The sequence below is a fragment of the Antechinus flavipes genome, chromosome 2, assembly GCF_016432865.1.
Source record: "Antechinus flavipes isolate AdamAnt ecotype Samford, QLD, Australia chromosome 2, AdamAnt_v2, whole genome shotgun sequence".
Lineage (NCBI taxonomy): Eukaryota > Metazoa > Chordata > Mammalia > Dasyuromorphia > Dasyuridae > Antechinus > Antechinus flavipes.
The window spans coordinates 576,988,114-577,008,210 of record NC_067399.1 but is presented as its reverse complement, the minus strand read 5'-3'; the positions used below and the strand labels follow the sequence as shown (position 1 = coordinate 577,008,210).

Genomic DNA, 20,097 nt, shown 5'->3' with positions numbered 1-20,097 from the left:
GGCTTCATTTCATCAATTAGAAAATAAGGATCTGAACTAAATGATCCCTCGAGTCTCTTATGGCACTAAAATTCTCTAACTTGAAGCTCAGAACAGTTTGTGTATTTGGAATATATTGCAAATATGCAACCAGAACAGATAACCTATTAAGTTAGCCACTGCTTCAGATAGAGAATTTTTCCATAAGGAGAAAATGAATGTGGCCATTTGAATTAAATTTCCTTCTGGGTTACATTAATGAAATAGATAGTATTCTATTTTTGTCATTTCAACTTTTATCACCAGGACAAAAATTTTAACTTTGCACTAAAAGATACAATGTAAGAATGCCATTAGAAAAACGAATTGTCAAAAACTACTAACATAATGAATTTTAATTATTTCAATTATATCCACCTGAGAACCAATGAGCATATTGGTGGATAAGTCCCACTTTCTTGTCATTAAGTATTTGAAACTAGAGTAGGAAAAAGTAAGAAATTGCTAAAGTCTAAATTTTTAATGGCTTTTTTTCAATTAAGAGAGGTTTAACTGAGTAACCCTAAAATCACATAAATAAGTAGGTCACTATTCATATATTTCAGAGGAAAGAAGACCATTTAACATTTCTATAACATTTTTCTTTTAAGGATTTTTAAGCTCTTCACTGTGTTGTTAGATAAAATTGAGTTAGTTAGTGAGAACATCTCTGAAATGGATTAGGAAATCAGTGTTTAGCCACTTTGCAACCAATAAAAAGCATGCAATTTCTAAAGGAAAAAAATCTACTTGATAGGTATATACCCGAACCAAAAGAAATACTGTTCACTTAACTTCTCTAATGAGTCTATCTTGCTTAAGTGAATCTACCAATTAAGCCCAAACTGGAAGTTATAATTTGATTAAAATTGGATGATTTTCATACTATGTAAGAGTTAAATATATATTTGCATATATAAATGGAGCTTTGATTATCTATATTTACTCACACTTAATTTAGAAATTATTAGAATATAGACAAAAGAAACATTTTTTTTATTCTCCTAGTAAATAAAGAAACGATCATTTAAAAAATACAGCAAATGTCTAATAGTACCAATGAGAAACACTTTGTGATAAAAGACCAAAAGTAAAAAATTAGCATGTACCATAAATTTCAAAAAGCATTTGGAGAAATTAGAATGTTCAGAATCTGAATCGGAGCTAGGACATTAGTTTAAATGATTACGTGATTGTCAGTTCATTACCTAAAGAGAAAATGATAACCTCTAATCACCTTGGAACCAAATTTAGGTAAACTAGTACTTCTCTCATCTCACTCAACAATGGAACATGTTCCTATCATCTCCAGCTTTTTTTTTTTTAAAAGACCAAAGCTGTGACTTGATTGATGGAGGTTCTCTCAGTGAGGATGCTTTCTTTATCAATGCAAATCAGCAAATTCCTTGAAAGAGATAATTGCCTGGAATACCAAGTGACAAGTAGCCTACATGGTGTATTTCAGAGACAGAACTTGGACCCAGGCTTTCTCATTCAGAGGCTGGTTCCCATAACTAAGTTGACACAATGTCTTTCTCTAGATTTTTGATTAATCTGATTTAAGTTAAACAGGTATCAGATAGCTCACATTTTATTAAGGTTATATTTGGCACAGCTCACCTGTGACTAAAATATATGTTAAGACTAAAATATACGTTAAGACGTGGAATAGTTGATAAACATTCTCCTCACTTAAATGTTTATTAAATGTTTTATAAGGTAATTTTTTCTTCTTGTAATTTATAAAGGATAAATGTAGTTTCTAATATTTTTAATTGTAAGCCAAGAATTTAAATACATGTTTAATGTGCTGTAAAGATACTGTGGAGAGAATGCTGGACTTGGCATTGAGACACCTGAGTTGGTCATTCTTGGAAAGTCACCTAACCTTTTTTGAAACTCATTTTCCTTATTTGTATACTGACGGTGATAGTACATGACTTACCTTACTGGTAGTTATTATTATGGAAGTACTTTATGAACCTCAATGTGCCATTATATCTTTTAGAATTCTTAGTAAGAGCTTTAAAAAAAGAACTTTTAGTAAATGAGTAAAATATTTCTTAGTGACTTCTGAGTTAATATATCATTCCTTCTGCAGCCAGCAACTCTCATCTCTCTTCTGGGAGCTGTCTTACTAATAATCAAATGAAACAATGATATTTAAGGTCATACTTACCTGAACTACACTTAATATCTGGCAAGATTAAGTAGTTAATACAATTTAAGGCCTCATCAGTACTATACTATAAGTTATTCAAAATAAAAATAGGCCAGTTTGGAAATAAAGTTCAGAGCTGTAGAAAATCTGAGACTAAATGGAATCTAAATCCTTTTGCAGAACAACAACAATGGAAAATGAAGACTGGAGGGAAGAAAGCTAGATTTCTAGTTTGCAAGTGACTACTTTCTCCCTACCCAAAGGAAAAAATAAGGTGTTTTATCAGAAGGACAGAAGAAAATGCTGAACTTAAATTTTATTTTTTTGAGTGTTTTTAGTAGGCTGGCCAAAAAAAAGATACTATAGAAGAGTAAATATTTAGTACTTATTTGTAAGAGATGCTTAAAATATAGCCAGCCTATTACACATAAGCATCAAATAGAATTTAAACAGAATAAGTTGTTTAAGTATTCAATTATACCTGTGTGACAAATCAATTTTGATAGACCCAATAAGATGACAACCACCCTCTTTGACAAACAATTTAGACACTGCCCCCCTACTCTGAAGTACTGTCTTACTAGCAATTTCTAAAATGTCATTTAAGCTTATCTCATCTGGTAAGCTGTATTTCATTAGAGTTTATACTCTTATAGAATGACAAATAGAGTGTCTTGTTTTACAGCCAGAGTTTTAACTCCTGGGTGGCAGGGCCACTTCCCCAAAGAAAATGTATGTATTATCCAAGGCTAAACATAGAGTAGGCACCCAGTAAACACCTTTTAGTGACTTGGTGGACCAAAAGGGAATGTGCCCTTTTATCATGCATGTGACATTAATAACAATGGGAAAAGCTCCTCTGTAACCTTTGAAGTGTATGATTTTTTCCGTTTTGAGCCAGCTTTTTCATTCTTTCTTTTGCCTTTTCCATCTTCTTCTACTCTATCACCTTCCTCCTCACTGCTGGCATCTGCAGTATTGCCTCCTTCACCCTCAGTTTCTGAAGAGCTCTGTTGCTGAATTGCCTGAAAAATAATAAAAGATCAGCTAATTACACTGCGCAAAGTACCACAGGCGCACATACTCACATGGAAATGGTGATAAGAAATGGCTATACTTTAGGCATTTTACTTAGAAACAGCTTGGCTTATTCCTAAGGCTCTGGAGAAAAGGTCTGGCAGAGAGAATTTCTTCCAGTGGCCACTTAAACATCAATGATCAGATGAAGAAGCTTTAAATCTGAAGGGACCAATCAAGCTTTGATGATGGAAACCTGCACATTAAAGTCATAGTCAGTCACAGCATTAGGAGCACTATTTACTGAAAACATTTAGCTGGTCTTCTGGAGTAGAGAGTTTGTGTTCCTAGTAAGTAATCAACCAATTAGCAGAAGGACTATACATCTGCACAAGATCATTAGAGCATAAAAGCTAAAACTAAGAGATGAGATATGAAGAAAAATAATATAAATTATTTACCTGATATCCAGTAAACTTGACTCTGGGATTATTTTCTATTTCCCACAAGCCTTCATTAAATCCTTTTCTTTTGTTAGATTTTCCAAACTTATCTTTATATTCTTTATAAGGGAAAAGATCTTTGGGTCCCAGAAATGCTCTGCAGAAAAGACATGGGAAATATAAATGTCTTTTTAAATGTAATAAATCTAACATCAAAAGCAACAGAGACGAAGTATTTTTTATTTAAATAACCCAATGTGTATACTACTTAAAATACTTATGATATAAGTTATAAGGTAGTTCACCAAAAAGGTAAGCATGGAAGAAATCAGTGCTTTTTACTTCTTAACACCATCCTCACTCCCCACCCAGGCCCCCTAGTGCCTAGCATGGTATTTTGTATGCAAAGGCTGGTTAATAATCAGATGTTGAAAGACTAGGATGACTTCAAGTCTCAGATCAATTTTTCTTTTTAAGTTTCATTTCCTGAATACATTGTGAGTATGACATAGTAGGCAGAGTGCTGGTTTTAGAGCCAAAAAGACCTAAGTAAGTTCAACTTTACCTTCAGACATTTACAGGTTTTATGATTTTGGATAAGTTATTCAGCCCCGTCATCGTCTTAGGCAATCCAACAAACTATAAGTAAAAGGGCTGGTTTGCATTGTTAGAATTTTCTCATTTGGAAGCTCTCTATATCAGAGAAATCAAAGGTCCTATCCCTATCCCTAACACCTATTTGAATGAACCTATTTAAGGCTCATGGATTCTTATCATACCACCAAATTTTATAAAATAGAATATAGTAATAACAACACTATTTACAAAATGTAAAATTATGGTAAAAACAAATTACATATTAACTCATTTTTCCCTAGTAAAATTCCTAGAAACTCAAAAACACTTATCCTAAAATAAATTCTATTATGCATATTAAAATCAATCACTAGCTAACATTGTATGGTCTTCTTACTAACAACTCATCCTCTCTTACTCAACCATGGAATCTCTAAATTGGAAGATAATTTAAAGACCATAGGATCAGAGGATTTATAATTAGAAGGAAACTTAAAAATAATTTTCTTTCTGTAAAGCTGCACATTTTATAAATAAGGAAATAAGGTCCAGAAAGTTTCACCTTGTCCAACTTCCCATTCAATGAAGAAATTATTTTTATAGCAACCATCATTATCCCTGGAAATCACACCTTAGAAGCACTCTCTGTCCCTGGGGTCCTTCCTCTGACTGGATAGACTCTTCCCAAAGTCTCCATTTAAGAGAGAAATGCATTATGGCAATCTCTTCATTTCCTTGCTAGGCTCTACTGTTCTAAATTTTTCCAGCACCAGGTACCTTCCTGATGATTGATTTTTATGTGTTTTCTCCCTATCCCATTTCTAATTTCTCTTGTCGTCCCCATTAAAATGTAACCTCCTGGAAGACAGGGTCTGTCTTTATCTTGCTTGTATTTATCTTTCCAGTGTTTAGCACAATGCTTGGTACAGAGTAAATAGTTCATAAATGACTGCTGATTTGAGATGGTTGGTAGAAAGTTCTTATACCAAACAAAAACTTTCTATTTCTATCACTGGTTCATTTATATTCTGGAGCAATATAAAATACATTTTCTTTCTCTTCATATATTTTTCCTCTTTAAATATTTAAAGTGTTATCACATTTCCCCTAAGTCTTCTTTCCTCCAAGCTAAATATTTTCACTTCCTTACACTTTCCTTCAATACAACAGTATGCAAATTGATCACTATTCTGATCTCCAATCTAGTTTGTCAAGGTTCCTTTGACAACAGATTATCCATTAATTAATACAATATTCCAGATAGCTTGCTAAAAGCATATACTGAGAATATTAATTTCTATAATATAGATGTAATATTTCTAATATAATCCAAGAACTGAGGTAGCTTTTATTTTTTAGCAACTATTGTACAAGAATTTAGTGAATGCCACTTATAATGAACTTTGATAGGTGCAATTAGAGATGCAGAATAAATAAAAGACATCATACATCCTTGTGCTTAAAAGAGTTTATAATCTAGTTGGGGAGACAAAACAAACACTCCTAACAATTGCAGCAAAATGCAAAAATATAATTATATTCAAAGGCTTAATTGGGTGGTATAGCATACAATCATATTAGCAACTTGAGGGTAGGGTACAGAGAAATGTGTCTTGCTGTAGTTAAAAGGTGCTTCATTAAGGAATTGGAACTTAACTGGACTTCGAAAAATATATTGAATTTCCTTGGCCCAAGAATACCACTCCTGAGCAATTAACCCTAAGACAAAAGGGAAGTTCTTGAAATATTTACAGCAATACTTTTTGTGGCAGCAAGAAATTGGAAACAAAGAAGATGCCTATGGCATAGGAATAATATATTATTGTGCCATAAGTAAATGACAATTATGAAGAATTCAGAGAAATTTGTGAACATAGATACATTGTATTTATTTTACATTGATTTATATTTAATTCATTTTTTTGCTTTTTCTGTATGTATACATACACATATGTATGTATGTATATACATATATATAAAATCTCCCTCATTAGACTGCAAGTTCCTCATCTGTACAGATTGTTTCATTCTTTGTATTTCTATCCATAGTGCCTAGCTCATAGTAGGCATTTAATACATGCTTACTGATTGATTGGTACTTGTATAAAGTGATGTAGACTAAAGTAAGAAGAATTATGAGAATATCAACAATCACAATAAAAGAAAATAACACACAAAAAATATCTGCACATGGACTAGTGCAAAGACACTACTGATGAAACCAATTTTCCTCTCCTTTGTAAATACATCTAATACATCTCTATATGTAGTTGACTACAGATACCTAATGAGGCATATACTATTCAATATGGTCAAGGTATCACTTTGTTTTGCTTAACTGTTCTTCTTGATTACACTAGTTCTCCCTTCCCTTTGCAACAAATGGCATGTGAAACACACAGGAGATAGGAACACAGATGTGTCACAGAAACAAAATGGCTTTTTAAGTCAGTCAATAAAAACTTATGAAGCACCAACTCTGTGCCAGGCATTGTGCTAAGCATTGGGTATACCAAGAAAAGTAAAAGAGAATCCTTGCTCTCAAACAGCTCACAGTCTAAGCAAAAGCATATCAGAACCAAGGGCAACAAGGCTAGGGAAGAAAATTTCCCCCAATGATAAAAAAATTTAAGGTATTTGAGTGGGTATTCTGCAAATTCAGAATGAGTCGAGCAGTGTGATATGCCCAAAGCCAATAAAGCTGTGCAATTTTAGATTGCATTGAAGAGGCAGAGTGTGCTGAACCAGAGAGGAAAATGTCATTGTTGTACTCAAACTATATTTGAAGTATTAGGTTTGGTTCTGGGAACCATGTTTTTTAAAAGAACACCAATAAAACTGCAGAGCAGCTGCATGATGGGGTTTTAAAACTATGGCACATTAGAATGGTTAAAATAACTAGGGCTATGTAACCTAGAGAAGACTCAGGGAAGATGTGAGAGCTTTCTTTAAATCTCTAAAGGGTTGTCAGGGGCAAAAGGAATTTGACTTCAGAAGATCATAGATGTAAAAGAACTCTCAAAAGTCTTCTAGCCCTTTTTTAGGGGCCAATATAGAGGAAGAAACTAAAACTCAGGGAGGTTAAATAATTTGTTCAACACACAGGTAGTATCAGAGGCAGGATTCAAACCCAGATTCTCTTAACTCCAGACCCAGTATTTCTTTCACAACACCTATTTCCTGGCCCAAGAAAATAGAACTAGGAGCAATAAGAGAAAGTTTCAGAAAGGGGAATTTAGGCTTATTGAAAGGAAAAATTCCTGAATTTTCAGAGCTATTCCAAAGTGGAATGGAATATTTTGGGAGATGATGCATTTCCTCACCCTCTTAAGATCTTAAAAAAAAAAAAAAGACTAAATGACCATTTGTTGGGTATGTTATAGGATGGAATATTGTTCAGATCTGTATTGGACTAGGGGGTCATTGAGGTCTCTAGCGTACAGATTCTGTGAATTATACCACCTAAATTCTGAAAAAGCAAATTTTCTGAAGATATGGTTACCCCTCCCCCAAATTAAGAAACAGGATATTGGAGTCAGAATGATCTGGATTCAGATTCTCCCTGGGACCCTTGCTGGGCAACTCATTTGCCTTCTTTGGCCTCCATTTCATCTATAAAAGAGGATACTGGACTCAAAGATCTTTTCCAGGTCTGTTTATAATCCTATGTTTTATCTCTCTGTGAATATCAGCTCCTACAGGGTAAAGACCTTTTGACATTTTTTGAATCCCTCATATCACCTAGCATGTAAATCTTTGCTGAATGAATAGCAAAAGCTCATGGACTCACATAGAGGATTCCTCTATTTAATTAATGAACTGATGTCCATTTAAAGCTAAAGTATCTTAGGGGGAGTTTTTGAAAAGCCTCCTATGAAGCTATACTGATAAGCTAGGAAGAACCTTCCAAGAGATGGTGAAAATGCCTTGAAACTGAAATATCTAATAAGGGGCAAAGGAATTGAGGACAACTGCACATGTTTTAACAATATGTGCTAAATCAAGACTGTCAGTTTCTATCCTTTGCCTAATCTATTACCACTGTTTTGCATTTTACTTCTTGGAGCTGCCTTAGATTCTACCTACTCCTTTATTGTCTTGAACTCTGGACCATCTGAGCTCACCTTTGCCTGATTTGTTATAACCCTTGCTTTAGCCTCTAGGACATCAGAGTACCTGGAAACAGTTATTTGAGAGTTAGTTAGAGCCAGAAAATAGGCTCATATTATCAGCTCACTCTCTTCACATACTACCCACTCACCTATGTATACATCCAGTCTCTCATTCCTATTGGCCACATACCCTCTTCCTGATCTACCATATTTATCTTTTGATTGATATTTGTGTGCAAGGAGTCATCCCTTCTATATTACAAATCTAGGGAAACTTCCCCTAACCTTTTTATCTTTGGGAATCCTATATGATGATAGAGATTAAATATAACAGGCCACAGAAACTACAGGGAGCCAGTGGTAGAGAGAATAAGATATTGTGGACAAAATGTGGATAGAATGATGTGAGACATCCAATCACCATGTAAAAGTGGGGAGGGGAAGGAATGAGAGCTGGCCATTTGGCAATAACATCCCTCTCCTTTCTTCTGTACATGCTCTTCAGGCTGAATATTTCTCCTCTCTTATATCTCTTCCCTTAAAAAGTCTTCTTTTTAAATTGTCTTCCAAACTCATTTTAATTAGGTTTCATTTGGGCAGCTAGATGGCCCAGTAGAGAGAATGATGGGCCTGCAGTCAGGACAAACCTGTGTTCAAATATGACTTCAGACACTATGTGCTATGTGATTCTGGGCAAATCACTTAACTGCTGTCTGCTTCAGTTTCTTCATCTGTAAAATGGGGATAATAATAGCACCTATCTCCTAGAGTTGTGAGGTAAAATAATCCTAAAGAGCTTAGCATAATACTTGGCACACAATAGGTGTTAACTATCATTATAATATAAAAATAGTAAGAAAAAAGGAGAACAGGATGATTTGCCCTTTGTCTTATCTCCTATCCAAGGATTTATTATTTCTCTTTGTTTGTTGTATGTCTCCAAATGTCCACATACATGCATACGTATCTATGTATTTATGTATTAGAGGTCATTTTTTCCAAAATGTACCTAGTTTCTATATAATTATTTACAATGCTGAGTGGTAAGTTATCACTGAATTATCAGAGACTATTGTGTCTAATCAAATGTTTATCAGTAAAGGATTTGTAGCAAATGGGATGAAAGGGGTAGCATCTTCTTAAGGAAATGAGAATCACCAATGCAACATAAAGCTCCTAACCAAAACCAGGTTTACAAAGCAATGGCAATGTCTAGAGGGATTTTATGTGATTCTGAGATATGGACTTGATCTCATATTCAGGTTCTGAAAGAGGTTTTTTTATCATCATTATCCTCCAGCTCTACTGAATCTTATCCAGGGAGACAGGATCGACAGGATTTTGGATCCTAGTCAGTCCAGCAGCACTAAAGTAATGCTCATCACAGTACAGCTCCATTGGGTTTGACCTATATAGGGAATGGATCTGCCCAAAGAGTTTTCCTATGTTAAGCTGAAGTGAGGCAACCATAAATGTAGTCAGAAGAAATGTTTCAAAAGAATATGCTGAAAAGCAAAGTGCTCTAGCAGTGTACATTTGGGAAACAAGAGCAACAAAGAGTTCGGCTTAGTGTGTTATATGCAATGATGGGCAATTTTTTGCTTCATATCTAAGAAAAAAATTCAAGTTATCTATGAGCCTAAGAAACAAGTTCAAACAATACTGAACTGTGAAAGTAGAGACTGCTGGGGATGGTTTAAAGTTCTATGTACTTTTTAAAAAAGTGCAATAATATTTTCTGGCAAATGCGGCTAGGATTTCTTATAAAAAGCATTCTGATTGCTGCTAAATTTGGCTGTAGAGGGATTCCTGAAATACTTAATTCATTTTTTAATAGAGCAAAAACTTTTCTTCTTCTGGATGGTGGAGTAGATTCATATTTCATTTAGCAAGGAAAGTGACATAATTTGTTAGAACATCATTTCCCATCTAATGCCCTCTCTAGATGATCTCAAAGACCTCTTCCAGCTTTAAAATTCTATAACTCTATTATGTTAGGGGAATAGAGAGGTGAGGAATAAAAATACCAACAGCAGACATTTACAAGCACTATTAAGTTTACAAAATGCTTCCTGTATAGTATTTCATTTGGTTATCACAACAATCTTATGAGGTAAGCATTTCATGCAAAATGTACTAGGGTAATTTTGCTGTGTATGAAAGAGGAAGCTATGTTAGATAAGCAGTTTGAAATTTTTAATGAGATGTAAAAGAATCTTAAGTAGTCCTTTGTAAATCCAAAAGCCCACCATTAGCAGCTGTGTTCACAGCTGTCTTATCCTTGAGGGTCTGTCTATCAGGCAAAGGGTGAGATGATACCCATGATACAGGTTTCCCTTCAGAAGGATTACAGAGCACCAAACTCAGCTACACAAGGTCTAGGCAAGTAGAATCAAGAACCTAATTCTGAAATCAAATTTCATAATTTATTTCTGCTCCCATTTATTATTTTCACTTCCTGGTTTTCCTATAGTTGTAATCAGTTCAATCACAACAACACCCTTAGAAAATTTTATAAAGGTCTATTTGCTTGTTCTAGAGCTGGAAGAGAAGACTTTAAGAGATTGTGTCTTGTTTAGAAACAGGTCAGGAAGAAGAGAAATCCTTTATAAGAAAGGGATAATTTCACCCTGCAGAAGTAGGCAGGCCTACCCCAGTCCTTGGGGTTTGAAGAAAAGTCTGGAATCTACATAGGACCAGCAGTATACACAGAATATAAGCACAATAGCAGGAGCTCCCCATGTAATCACCAATATCTAGCTGAAAAAGTAATGCTATTCAATACCAAAGACATTAATATTTCAAATGTTTACTTTAGTGAAAAGACATTGTTTTCTGTTTTGATTAAATTGATTTTGATAGCATGTTAAACTGTAGCTCCTTTATTAAAAATTTTACAGATTAAAATTGCAAGTTGTAATTTGATAAGACATTCATTTTTAAAGAATATAGCAATTTTTTGACTTACGTTTCATGGGTGCCAAAAAAGAAGATTGGGTACTTGTTTGCTGGAGGCTTCACAGCTCCCTCTGGGAGTTCATCAATCTGTTGAGGATAAAATTACATAGTACTGTTACCAAACATTCAGATAAATCATGTAAATCAGGTGAATCTCATAAAGGGATGACTATAATAACAAGAAGTGCTCTTTCTGTGACTAATTTCAAAACACAGTTACTGTTCTACTGCTCATACATTCTCAGAAATGTTGTTGCCATTTAATTATGCCAGAGAAAGAGTAACAGGTCACTGCACTTAGAATCAAGAAATACAATGTCATAATTTGATTCTAAGTCACACTTCTGAAATTTCAAATTAGATATTGTCACTGAGATAAATCACTTAGCATATCTGGCTCAGTGATTTTTAAACTTCTTAAATGCCACTGTTCATTCTCTTAGGTTCCATATCCACTCTATAAACATTAAAAAAGAAACCAATCTAAAGCATTTAAGTCTCTTTCTCAAATAAGTATTCTAAAGAGCTCTTAACTAGTAAACTTTTAAAAATTCACTAATTAAGAATAAAGGAAAAGAGAATATAGTTCAAATAAATGAAAAAATGAATTTTCTAATAATTGCAAAAATGTAGCCAATGCTAGAGGTTTTAATGAAATACTTAGGATACTTTGCTTTCATCAGAAGGTTATGTGACCATATAAGATCTTATTTACATTATTATATTACTAATTTGCTTAGCAAACTCTTTTTCACAGATGACAGAAAGATGACTTTGAGCAAGTCAACTCATTTTTCTAAGTCTTATTTTCCTTCTCTATAAATTGAAGGTATTAAACAGATATCCTTTAAGATGTCTTTTAGTTCTTAATCTATGATCATCTATATTGTGGTAAACAAAAGAAGGAAACAAAATATCTTGATCAAAGTAGGATGTTTCTTATCTATTGAGATTATAAAGTAGATTAAAATAGGTCTATTCTATCTAAAATTGGAATCTGATTATCTTACTACATTCATGCTATTTAACATCAGTTAGGTCTTTAGTTAACAACCCTTCTATTATTCCATGATTGACTGTCTTACTCCCCTAATGGTTATTGCAATTATGCTCTCTCTCAGAACCTCTTATTCCAACAACCATTTCTTAGTAGATGACCTTGACTTCAGCTTTCATCCTACATTGTTCCTCCATTTTATAGCCAAACTCCTAGAAGAGAGTTGTTTTTGTTCATCCAGTTCCATTCTACTCACTTTTTAACCCTTGCATGTCCCCTGGCACTTAAACACCTTGAATCTGGCTTCTAAGTTCATCACTTAACTGAAACTTCTCTCTAAGGTTAACAAAGTTCCCTTAATCACCATTCAAATGGTTTCTCCTTAGTTTTCATGTTTTTATGTTTTGTTTTGTTTTGTTTTTGTGAGGCAATTGGGATTATGTGACTTGCCCAGGCTAGTAAGTGTTAAATGTCTGAGGTCTGATTTGAACTCAAGTCCTCCTGACTTCAAGGCTGGTGTTCTACCCACTGCACCATCTAGGTGGCCCCCAGTAAAGATTTTGACACTTATTTTTCACAACTCTTTCCTTCCTGAGTTCTTTTAACACCTCTTTCTCCTGATTCTTTTGGAATCTTTCTTTTCCTAATGGCTAACTAAATTCAATGTCACTTCCTTTATGAAGTCTATCCTTATCTCCTTCTCTTCACCCAAACTATCTTGCATTTATTTTGTATGTATTTTGCTTTTCTTTGAGTTCATGTGATTAATTCCAACACAAAATGAAAGCTCCTTAAAGGCAGAGAATGTTCTGGTTTTGGTTTTTTACTCTGAAAACTTAGCACATGGTGGACATTTAATAAATTATTATTGAGAAAAATGAAGTCATCCACTATGAACTCTTTCATTTTCCTTACCCTACATCTCAAAATTCTCCTCTGTTTATCTCTATATTTCTTTCTTTCTTTTCTTGTTTCTAGAGAAGAGGTATTCCTTCTCCTTTTTAATGGTGCCTTTGATTCCATCCATTCTCACTCTGACAGGAACTTGGTCTAGTAATCATTACCTCTCTCTACAATGATTAATATTTTCCTCTTTAAGAGTCCATCCCTTCCTTTCTACTGGCTCTTCTGCCACTTATAAACATCTCCTCCATCTTATAAAAATCCTTTCACTTTAACCTGAATTTTCTTCTAGCCTTCTTATATCTCACCTTTATTTCTCTCTCACATTCCCAGGAAAACATGTCTCTTTCTTTTTCTTTACTTCTTTACCAGACAGTGATTTCTCAAATTCTTACAAGTAGGATCCCCTCCAACTATTCTACTTTAACTGCCCTGTTTCAAGTAAACTAATGATTTCTTAACTGCTAAATTCAGTGGTCTTAAGTGTCATTTTCCTTTGTCCCTCTGCAACTTTTGAAGAACCCCTTAACCTGGATTCTCTTTTCCATCTTCAGCATCTATAACATCTTTTTTATTTCTCCCCTTAACTACTATACCATTCACTCCTTTTCATTCTTTGTTAGTTCATCATTGATTCCCACTCTATAAGCAAGGCTATCTTTCGCTATCTTTCTCAATCTGTGCTTCCTTAGCTTATTAGCTCTTATAGATTTATCATGACTGATTGAGGTTCTGGATCTCTAGTATGTACTACCCTGTGTGTATTAATACCCTGTATTAATAGATGCTTAACAAGTGCTTGTTGCATGGAACTAAATTTTTACACAGATAATTACACACACATACACAAATATATATCACACACATATCTCTAGCCATAATCTCTTTTTTTTATTTTTTATTTTTTTAAATTTTTTAGCCATAATCTCTTTATTGAGATTCTAGTCCTGCTACAAATCTCCACATGAATGTTCCATCAGTAAATTCAACATGTTCCATCAGAAGGGAAGCAGCATGATAACAGTGGGAAAAACAGTGCTTCTACCATCAGAGGACATTAGGTCAAAACCCTCTTTTGATTCTTATTACCTTATTATTTGATTGATTATTATTATTTGATTCTTATTCTTATTATTTTATTCTTATTACCATGGGTAACTCACTTAATCTCCTTGACTCTGTTTCCACAGATGTAAAATGAGGGGACTGGTCTTAATGGTCTCTAATATCCCTTGTATATCTGAATCCTTAAGACTAGGGCCCTTGTCCAAAAAGAATTTATCATATTACCTTCTAAACTCACTCCTTCTTCAAAGTGCCACATAAGTATATTATCAGTTTTATAATCACCCAGATCTGTAACCTTGTCATCTTTGACTTCTCTCTTTCCTTTATCCCAAAATCCAATCAATGTTTAAATATTCTTGGTTTTGTCCCCATTACAATTCTTCTCATTCATTTCTTTTTCCCTTCCTTCCAATTATACAACCACCACCTGAATTCTAGCCTTCATTACCTCTTGTCAGGATTACTCTGCTACTTGCTTGATTGATATTCCTGCTTCTACCCCTTCCTTTAACATTGGGTAGTGAAGTTCCCTATAACCAGTTTAACCACCTAATTTCTAACTGCTCTCACACAAGTATCATTCTCCTTATCCTTCTTCCACTTCAACTCTGAGAATGGTAATTAAGTTAATTTTGCCATTCCTGGAAAACACATGCCAATAAATTGCTCCATAGCTGTAGTTACCACCCCTGATTTCACAGTCCAAAATACTCCCCTCTGGTTTATATGTATTGTCTTCTTTATTAGAATATAAGTTCCTTAAGGTCAGAGAAAAATCTTGCTTTTTTTACTTATCAAAATTATTTTTGTATCTGTATCCCTAGTATTTACCACAATGCCTGACATATAATAAGTGCTTAATAAATGCATTTTGATTCATTCATTCATTTACTCATCTCCCAAAATAATTTTCATAAGGCACAGGCTTAATCCTGTCATTATTTTCTGCTCAAAAATATTTAATGGTTCTCTATTGCTTCTAGGACAAAACATAAATTCTTTTGTCATGGCTCCCCAAAATCCCCTAATTATCAGCAGGTATGACAATGCAAAGTACGGTGAAAATGCAGTAAAAAAAAACCCACTGAATTCTTGCTTGGAGACCTAAAACTTTGAATCATAAATCCTAAATTTAGAGTTAGAAAGAATTGTAGAGACCATTGAAATCAGTGACTTGTCCAAAATCATGTGATTTGTAAGAAACTTAAACAAGCTTTGAACTTAGATCTTCCTGAATTTCAGCCTAGCTCTCTATCCATCCTTCAACCAAGCAGCTTCTTAGGGGACAGAGACATACATAAAATGGCCCAGTTAAGAGTAAGCTCAGTAGTAATTGAGTTAAAAATTAAAGTTTTCGTCACAGCCAATGCTTGATTATCTAATGAACATTTAATTTATAGATTAGTTTTTTTTTCTCCAACCTATTTCCTTCACTCCATCAATAATTTATCCATGTTATTACAGAAGCAAGTAGAAGGCAGCTAGATGACACAATGAATGGAGTGTTGAGCCTGACGGCAGGAAGACTCAACTTCCCAAGTTCAAATCTAGTCTCAGACAGTAGCTGTGTGACCCTGGGGACAGTATGACACTTTACCCTAGTTGCCTCAGTTTCCTCATCTGAGGAATTGGCAAGTCATCCTAGTATCTCTGCCAAGAAAATCTCAAACAAGGTCACAGAGAATCATCACAACTGAACTACAGCAAAGAGGCCACAAAGAATAGAGATTAAAAGCTTAAACTTACATATTTCGGAATTTGTTAGAGGTGACTGTAAAAAGGTTTGAGCAAGAGTTTGAAATCAATAGCTAAAATATTGGAATCTCTTTCCAGTAAATTATTCATGCTGACTTCCCATTACTATGAATAATAAGCACTTGATTCTTCAGATAATTATAGAGTTTCCATGTTTTCTATAAGGCAATTTCTATCAAGAATATAATTCTTAGAGTTTAGAAAAACTCACACTAGCTAGTAACTTTGTGTTTATTTAGAGCCTATAAAAGAACACGGCTCAGTACTAAGTATGATACTTAAAAGTAACAATTAATTGACAATGTCTTTACCAATCTTTTACTCTACTGATAAGGGAAACATTTTAAATGACAAAATGAAATCTACACTAAAATATGCTATGCAGAAAGTTTTCTGGACAAAGCATTCTGCATAATTTAAGGTGAACACCAATTCAAACTTAAAGTGATTTCTACATAAGAGAAAAAGGCCTAAAATTTTATCATTTGCAATTATTTTTATTAATATTTGTCTAACCAATAATGATTGTTTTATTTTTAAACAAAAATGATAAATGAGGTCAGAACAGTAGTGTCAATGATGCTATTTATGGTCTTAATTAGAAATTCTACCTTAACACACTTTACTATGTTTTCTACTTTAATATATCAAAACACTGGCTTCAAAGTATGGGCATCAGAATAGGAATCCCTGTTAAACCTAATATAAATTCAAGTAGCGTTTCAACAAATAATGTTATTATTAAACTTTGTGATCACTTCAGTCTCTTGTGGATGTTTGTAAAACAAACTATTGTGGAACAAGAAAATTATGAAATTTCCAATAGAAAAATCCATGTCCTATGCTGCTGAGATGGCAGGCTTTTAAAGTAATTTTATATCACAATATATACATTAAATTTGAGGTAGCTTTTTGGAAATAAGACGATAAAAAGATAAGTACTATCATACAGACCTTGGGCTAGACTAAACAATTTATCTCCCCACTTTGAATAATCTGACTAGAAGAGAAGTAAAAATGAAAAAGATCCCACAAGTGAAAAATTAGGTCCACCACAAATTTGTTATTTAATCTCAACTGGGCTCTCACTGTCACAGTTATGCTTTTATTCTTCCATGACTGGAAGAATACTGTCCACAGCAATTATTCCAGACCTTCTCTTTCAAATTCCCTTAAACTATTGCTTCTTTGCTCTACTTTAGCAGAGTGGCTCAGTAGGTATAGTGCTAGATCTAAAGTCAAGAAGACCTGAGTTCAAATTCAGCCTCAAATATTTATTGTCTGTAGGCAAGCTACTTGACTCCCAGGGTGGTTGTTAGAATAAAATGAGATAATTTATGTATAACACTTTGCAAACCTTATGATGCTATATAAATTCTAGAAAAATGTTAGCATATCACTTCCTGTGAGAACACAGGCCAATTATCATCTCTTCAAATGCATGCCTAAAAACTTTTTTTATAGTCTCATTCCCCAACAGATAAATAAAAAAAGGATACAAACAGGCACTTTTCAGAAGAATTCAAAGCAATCAATATTCATATAAAAATGCTCTAAATCACTAATCATTAGAGAAAAGCAAATTAAAACAACTTGAGATATCATCTCATATCCATCAGATTAGCTAACATGACAGAAAGGAAAATGACAAATGCTGGACAGTATGCACGAAAATAGGCAGACTAATGCATTATTGGTAGACTCCTTGGTAAACTAATCCAACCATTCTAGAGAGCAATTTGGAAATATACCCAAAAAGCAACAAAACTGTACATAACATTTGACTTAGCAATAGGAGCTTTCTGTGGTGGCAGAGTTGGAAATTAAGGACGAACCCAAGAATTGAGGAGTAGCTGAAAAAGTTATGGTTTATGATTGTGATGAAATATAATTGTGCTGTAAAATGATGAAGGGGGTGACTTCAGAAAAAAAACCTGAGAAGACTTACATGAATTGTTGCAAAGTGAAATGAACAGAATCAGAACAATGTATACCATAAAGCTATATTGTAATAAAAATCATCAGTGAAAGATTTGGCAACAAATCAATGTTCAACAGGAAATCATCCCACAGTTTCTATTCAATGATCATAATAATTCCAATGGATTCATGATCAAAAATGCTTTCTACCTCCCGATATAAAATTGTGAACTCTAAGTGAAAAATTAAAGCACATAATTTTCTCTTTCTTAATTTGCCTTGCAACTAGGCTAATATGGAAATATGGGTCGCATTACTGTTATGTGTATAATGAAAAGCATGGTTTTTTTTGTTTGCTTGTTTTTGCTTTCTTAGTGGTTGGGAACAGGGATAGAAGAAAGGACAGAATTTGGACATTTAAATTCCAATAACAACAAAAAATCCTTTTATATTGTTTCTCCTCCTTTCTTCTTTTGTCCCAAGCAGAGATGGTTCTTCTTTATACTGCAAGAGCAGTTACCCCGTTTTATCCATTCTAACTCATAACTTTTCTTCCATAGGTTCCCTTTTCTTCACTCACAAATTCTATCAACCTAGTTCAGGATCCTGTCATATCATGTCTAGATCAGTGAAATAGCTTCTTTGTGATCTCACTGCTTCCATTCTCTTCCCTTTCCAATTCATCGTTCATACAGCTGCAAAAATAATCTTAAAGCAATAGTCTGTTCATATTATTTTACCTTCTCAAATATTCAGTGCTCCCTATTACCTCTGATATAAAATACAAACTCTTCATTTTAACATTTAAAAGTCTTCACACTTGCCTTTTCCAAATTAATTTTCATATTTTACACTCTATATTCCAGCCTACTCACTGTTTGCCAACCAGACCATGCTCATTTCCTACTTCCCCATCTTTTGCATGGGCTCTTCCCCATTTTTTGAATATTATTTTCTGCTCATTTCCATCTTTTAAATCTGTAGCCTCCTTTTAAGACTTAGCTTCTCTCTTACCTTTTTTAAGAAACCTTTCCTGAGATCCTCCATTCCTTCCTAATGTCCTCACCCCAAGTTCCACTAGTTTAATGTTCTCTCCCTCCTGAAATCCCTTTGTATTTATTTACTTTAAAGTGTAAATTTCGCATTTCTCTAGTAGTGTGTAAATCCCATGAAGACAGAACTGCCTTTCATTCTGATTTTGTATTCCGTGGGTCTTATTATAATAAATACTCACTGAATTGATCTGAGAAATGTAGGTTTTTTTGAAGTGAATTTTATAGAGGAATGTGGACCAAAAAAAGAAGAAAGAAAAAAAAGAAGAAAATTTGTTTAATATAAAGAAAAGATGAATTTTAATTAAAAGGAAGAAAGTGACAGGAAGGAAAAAAATGACCAGAAACCCATCAAAATACACAATTTGCAGGCTGATAACAATTCTATTAGGTTTTTCTAACTTTATTAAAAAATTACTCTAATTTTTCATACCTCATTTCATCTGAATTCTTCATCTCTTTTACCTCATTAAGTAAGGGAAGTGGAAATATAGGCAACAAAGTGAATAAAATGATTGATTTAAATTATTTATTTCATTTTCTATATTTAGATTTTTGGCTAAAAATCAAAACCATGCAAAAAGAGTTTTTATTTAAGACATTTAACTATAAAGAAATTATCCTAAAAAATATTTTTATATTACACAGATAACATATCCAAGTAACCTCCTAAGTAGGTGCTGAAAAGGTCATGGAGGCAACTATCTTATAAAGTTCCTATGAGGAGTAAAAAAATTGGTGGACAAAATTTTTAATGAATTTTTAAATTTTGCTCAATTTCAAATCTGAATTATGTTAATTTAAAGAAAAAGACTATATAACAAATTAAGCATTAGAATTTTAAATATCATTTGAGGTAATATATTCAAGTAAACTTTTTAAAAATAAGTTTTGCTATGTAGATAGCTAATGTTCTTGTCAGAGAAACATCTGAGTTAATCCTTAATTGTTAAAGGCGAACTGTGGACTGTGCCACAGGCATTTGGCTATAATTTTTCTTTAGCCATCCAAGGTACAGTAAATTTCTAAGCTAATTGTAAATATTTGAGAAACGTTTGCCACTAAGATTTTTTTAAAAATCCCTGTCAGTTCTCTTAAAGGCAGAAATTCTAGAAAA

At 33.5% G+C, this 20,097-nt stretch overlaps 1 protein-coding gene across 2 annotated transcripts in view; it reads right to left on the bottom strand.

Moving 5' to 3' along the window:
• HDGFL3 (HDGF like 3) overlaps positions 1–20,097 on the bottom strand; it is a 190,152-nt gene that overhangs the window by 119,628 nt on the left and 50,427 nt on the right. For both annotated transcript variants that reach the window (XM_051981179.1, XM_051981181.1), the window contains exons 2-4: positions 11,296–11,372; positions 3,658–3,796; positions 3,046–3,204 (exon numbers count right to left, since the gene is read on the bottom strand). In XM_051981179.1, the coding sequence (XP_051837139.1) occupies positions 3,046–3,204; positions 3,658–3,796; positions 11,296–11,372 (375 nt within the window). The remainder of the gene's footprint in view (positions 1–3,045; positions 3,205–3,657; positions 3,797–11,295; positions 11,373–20,097) is intronic.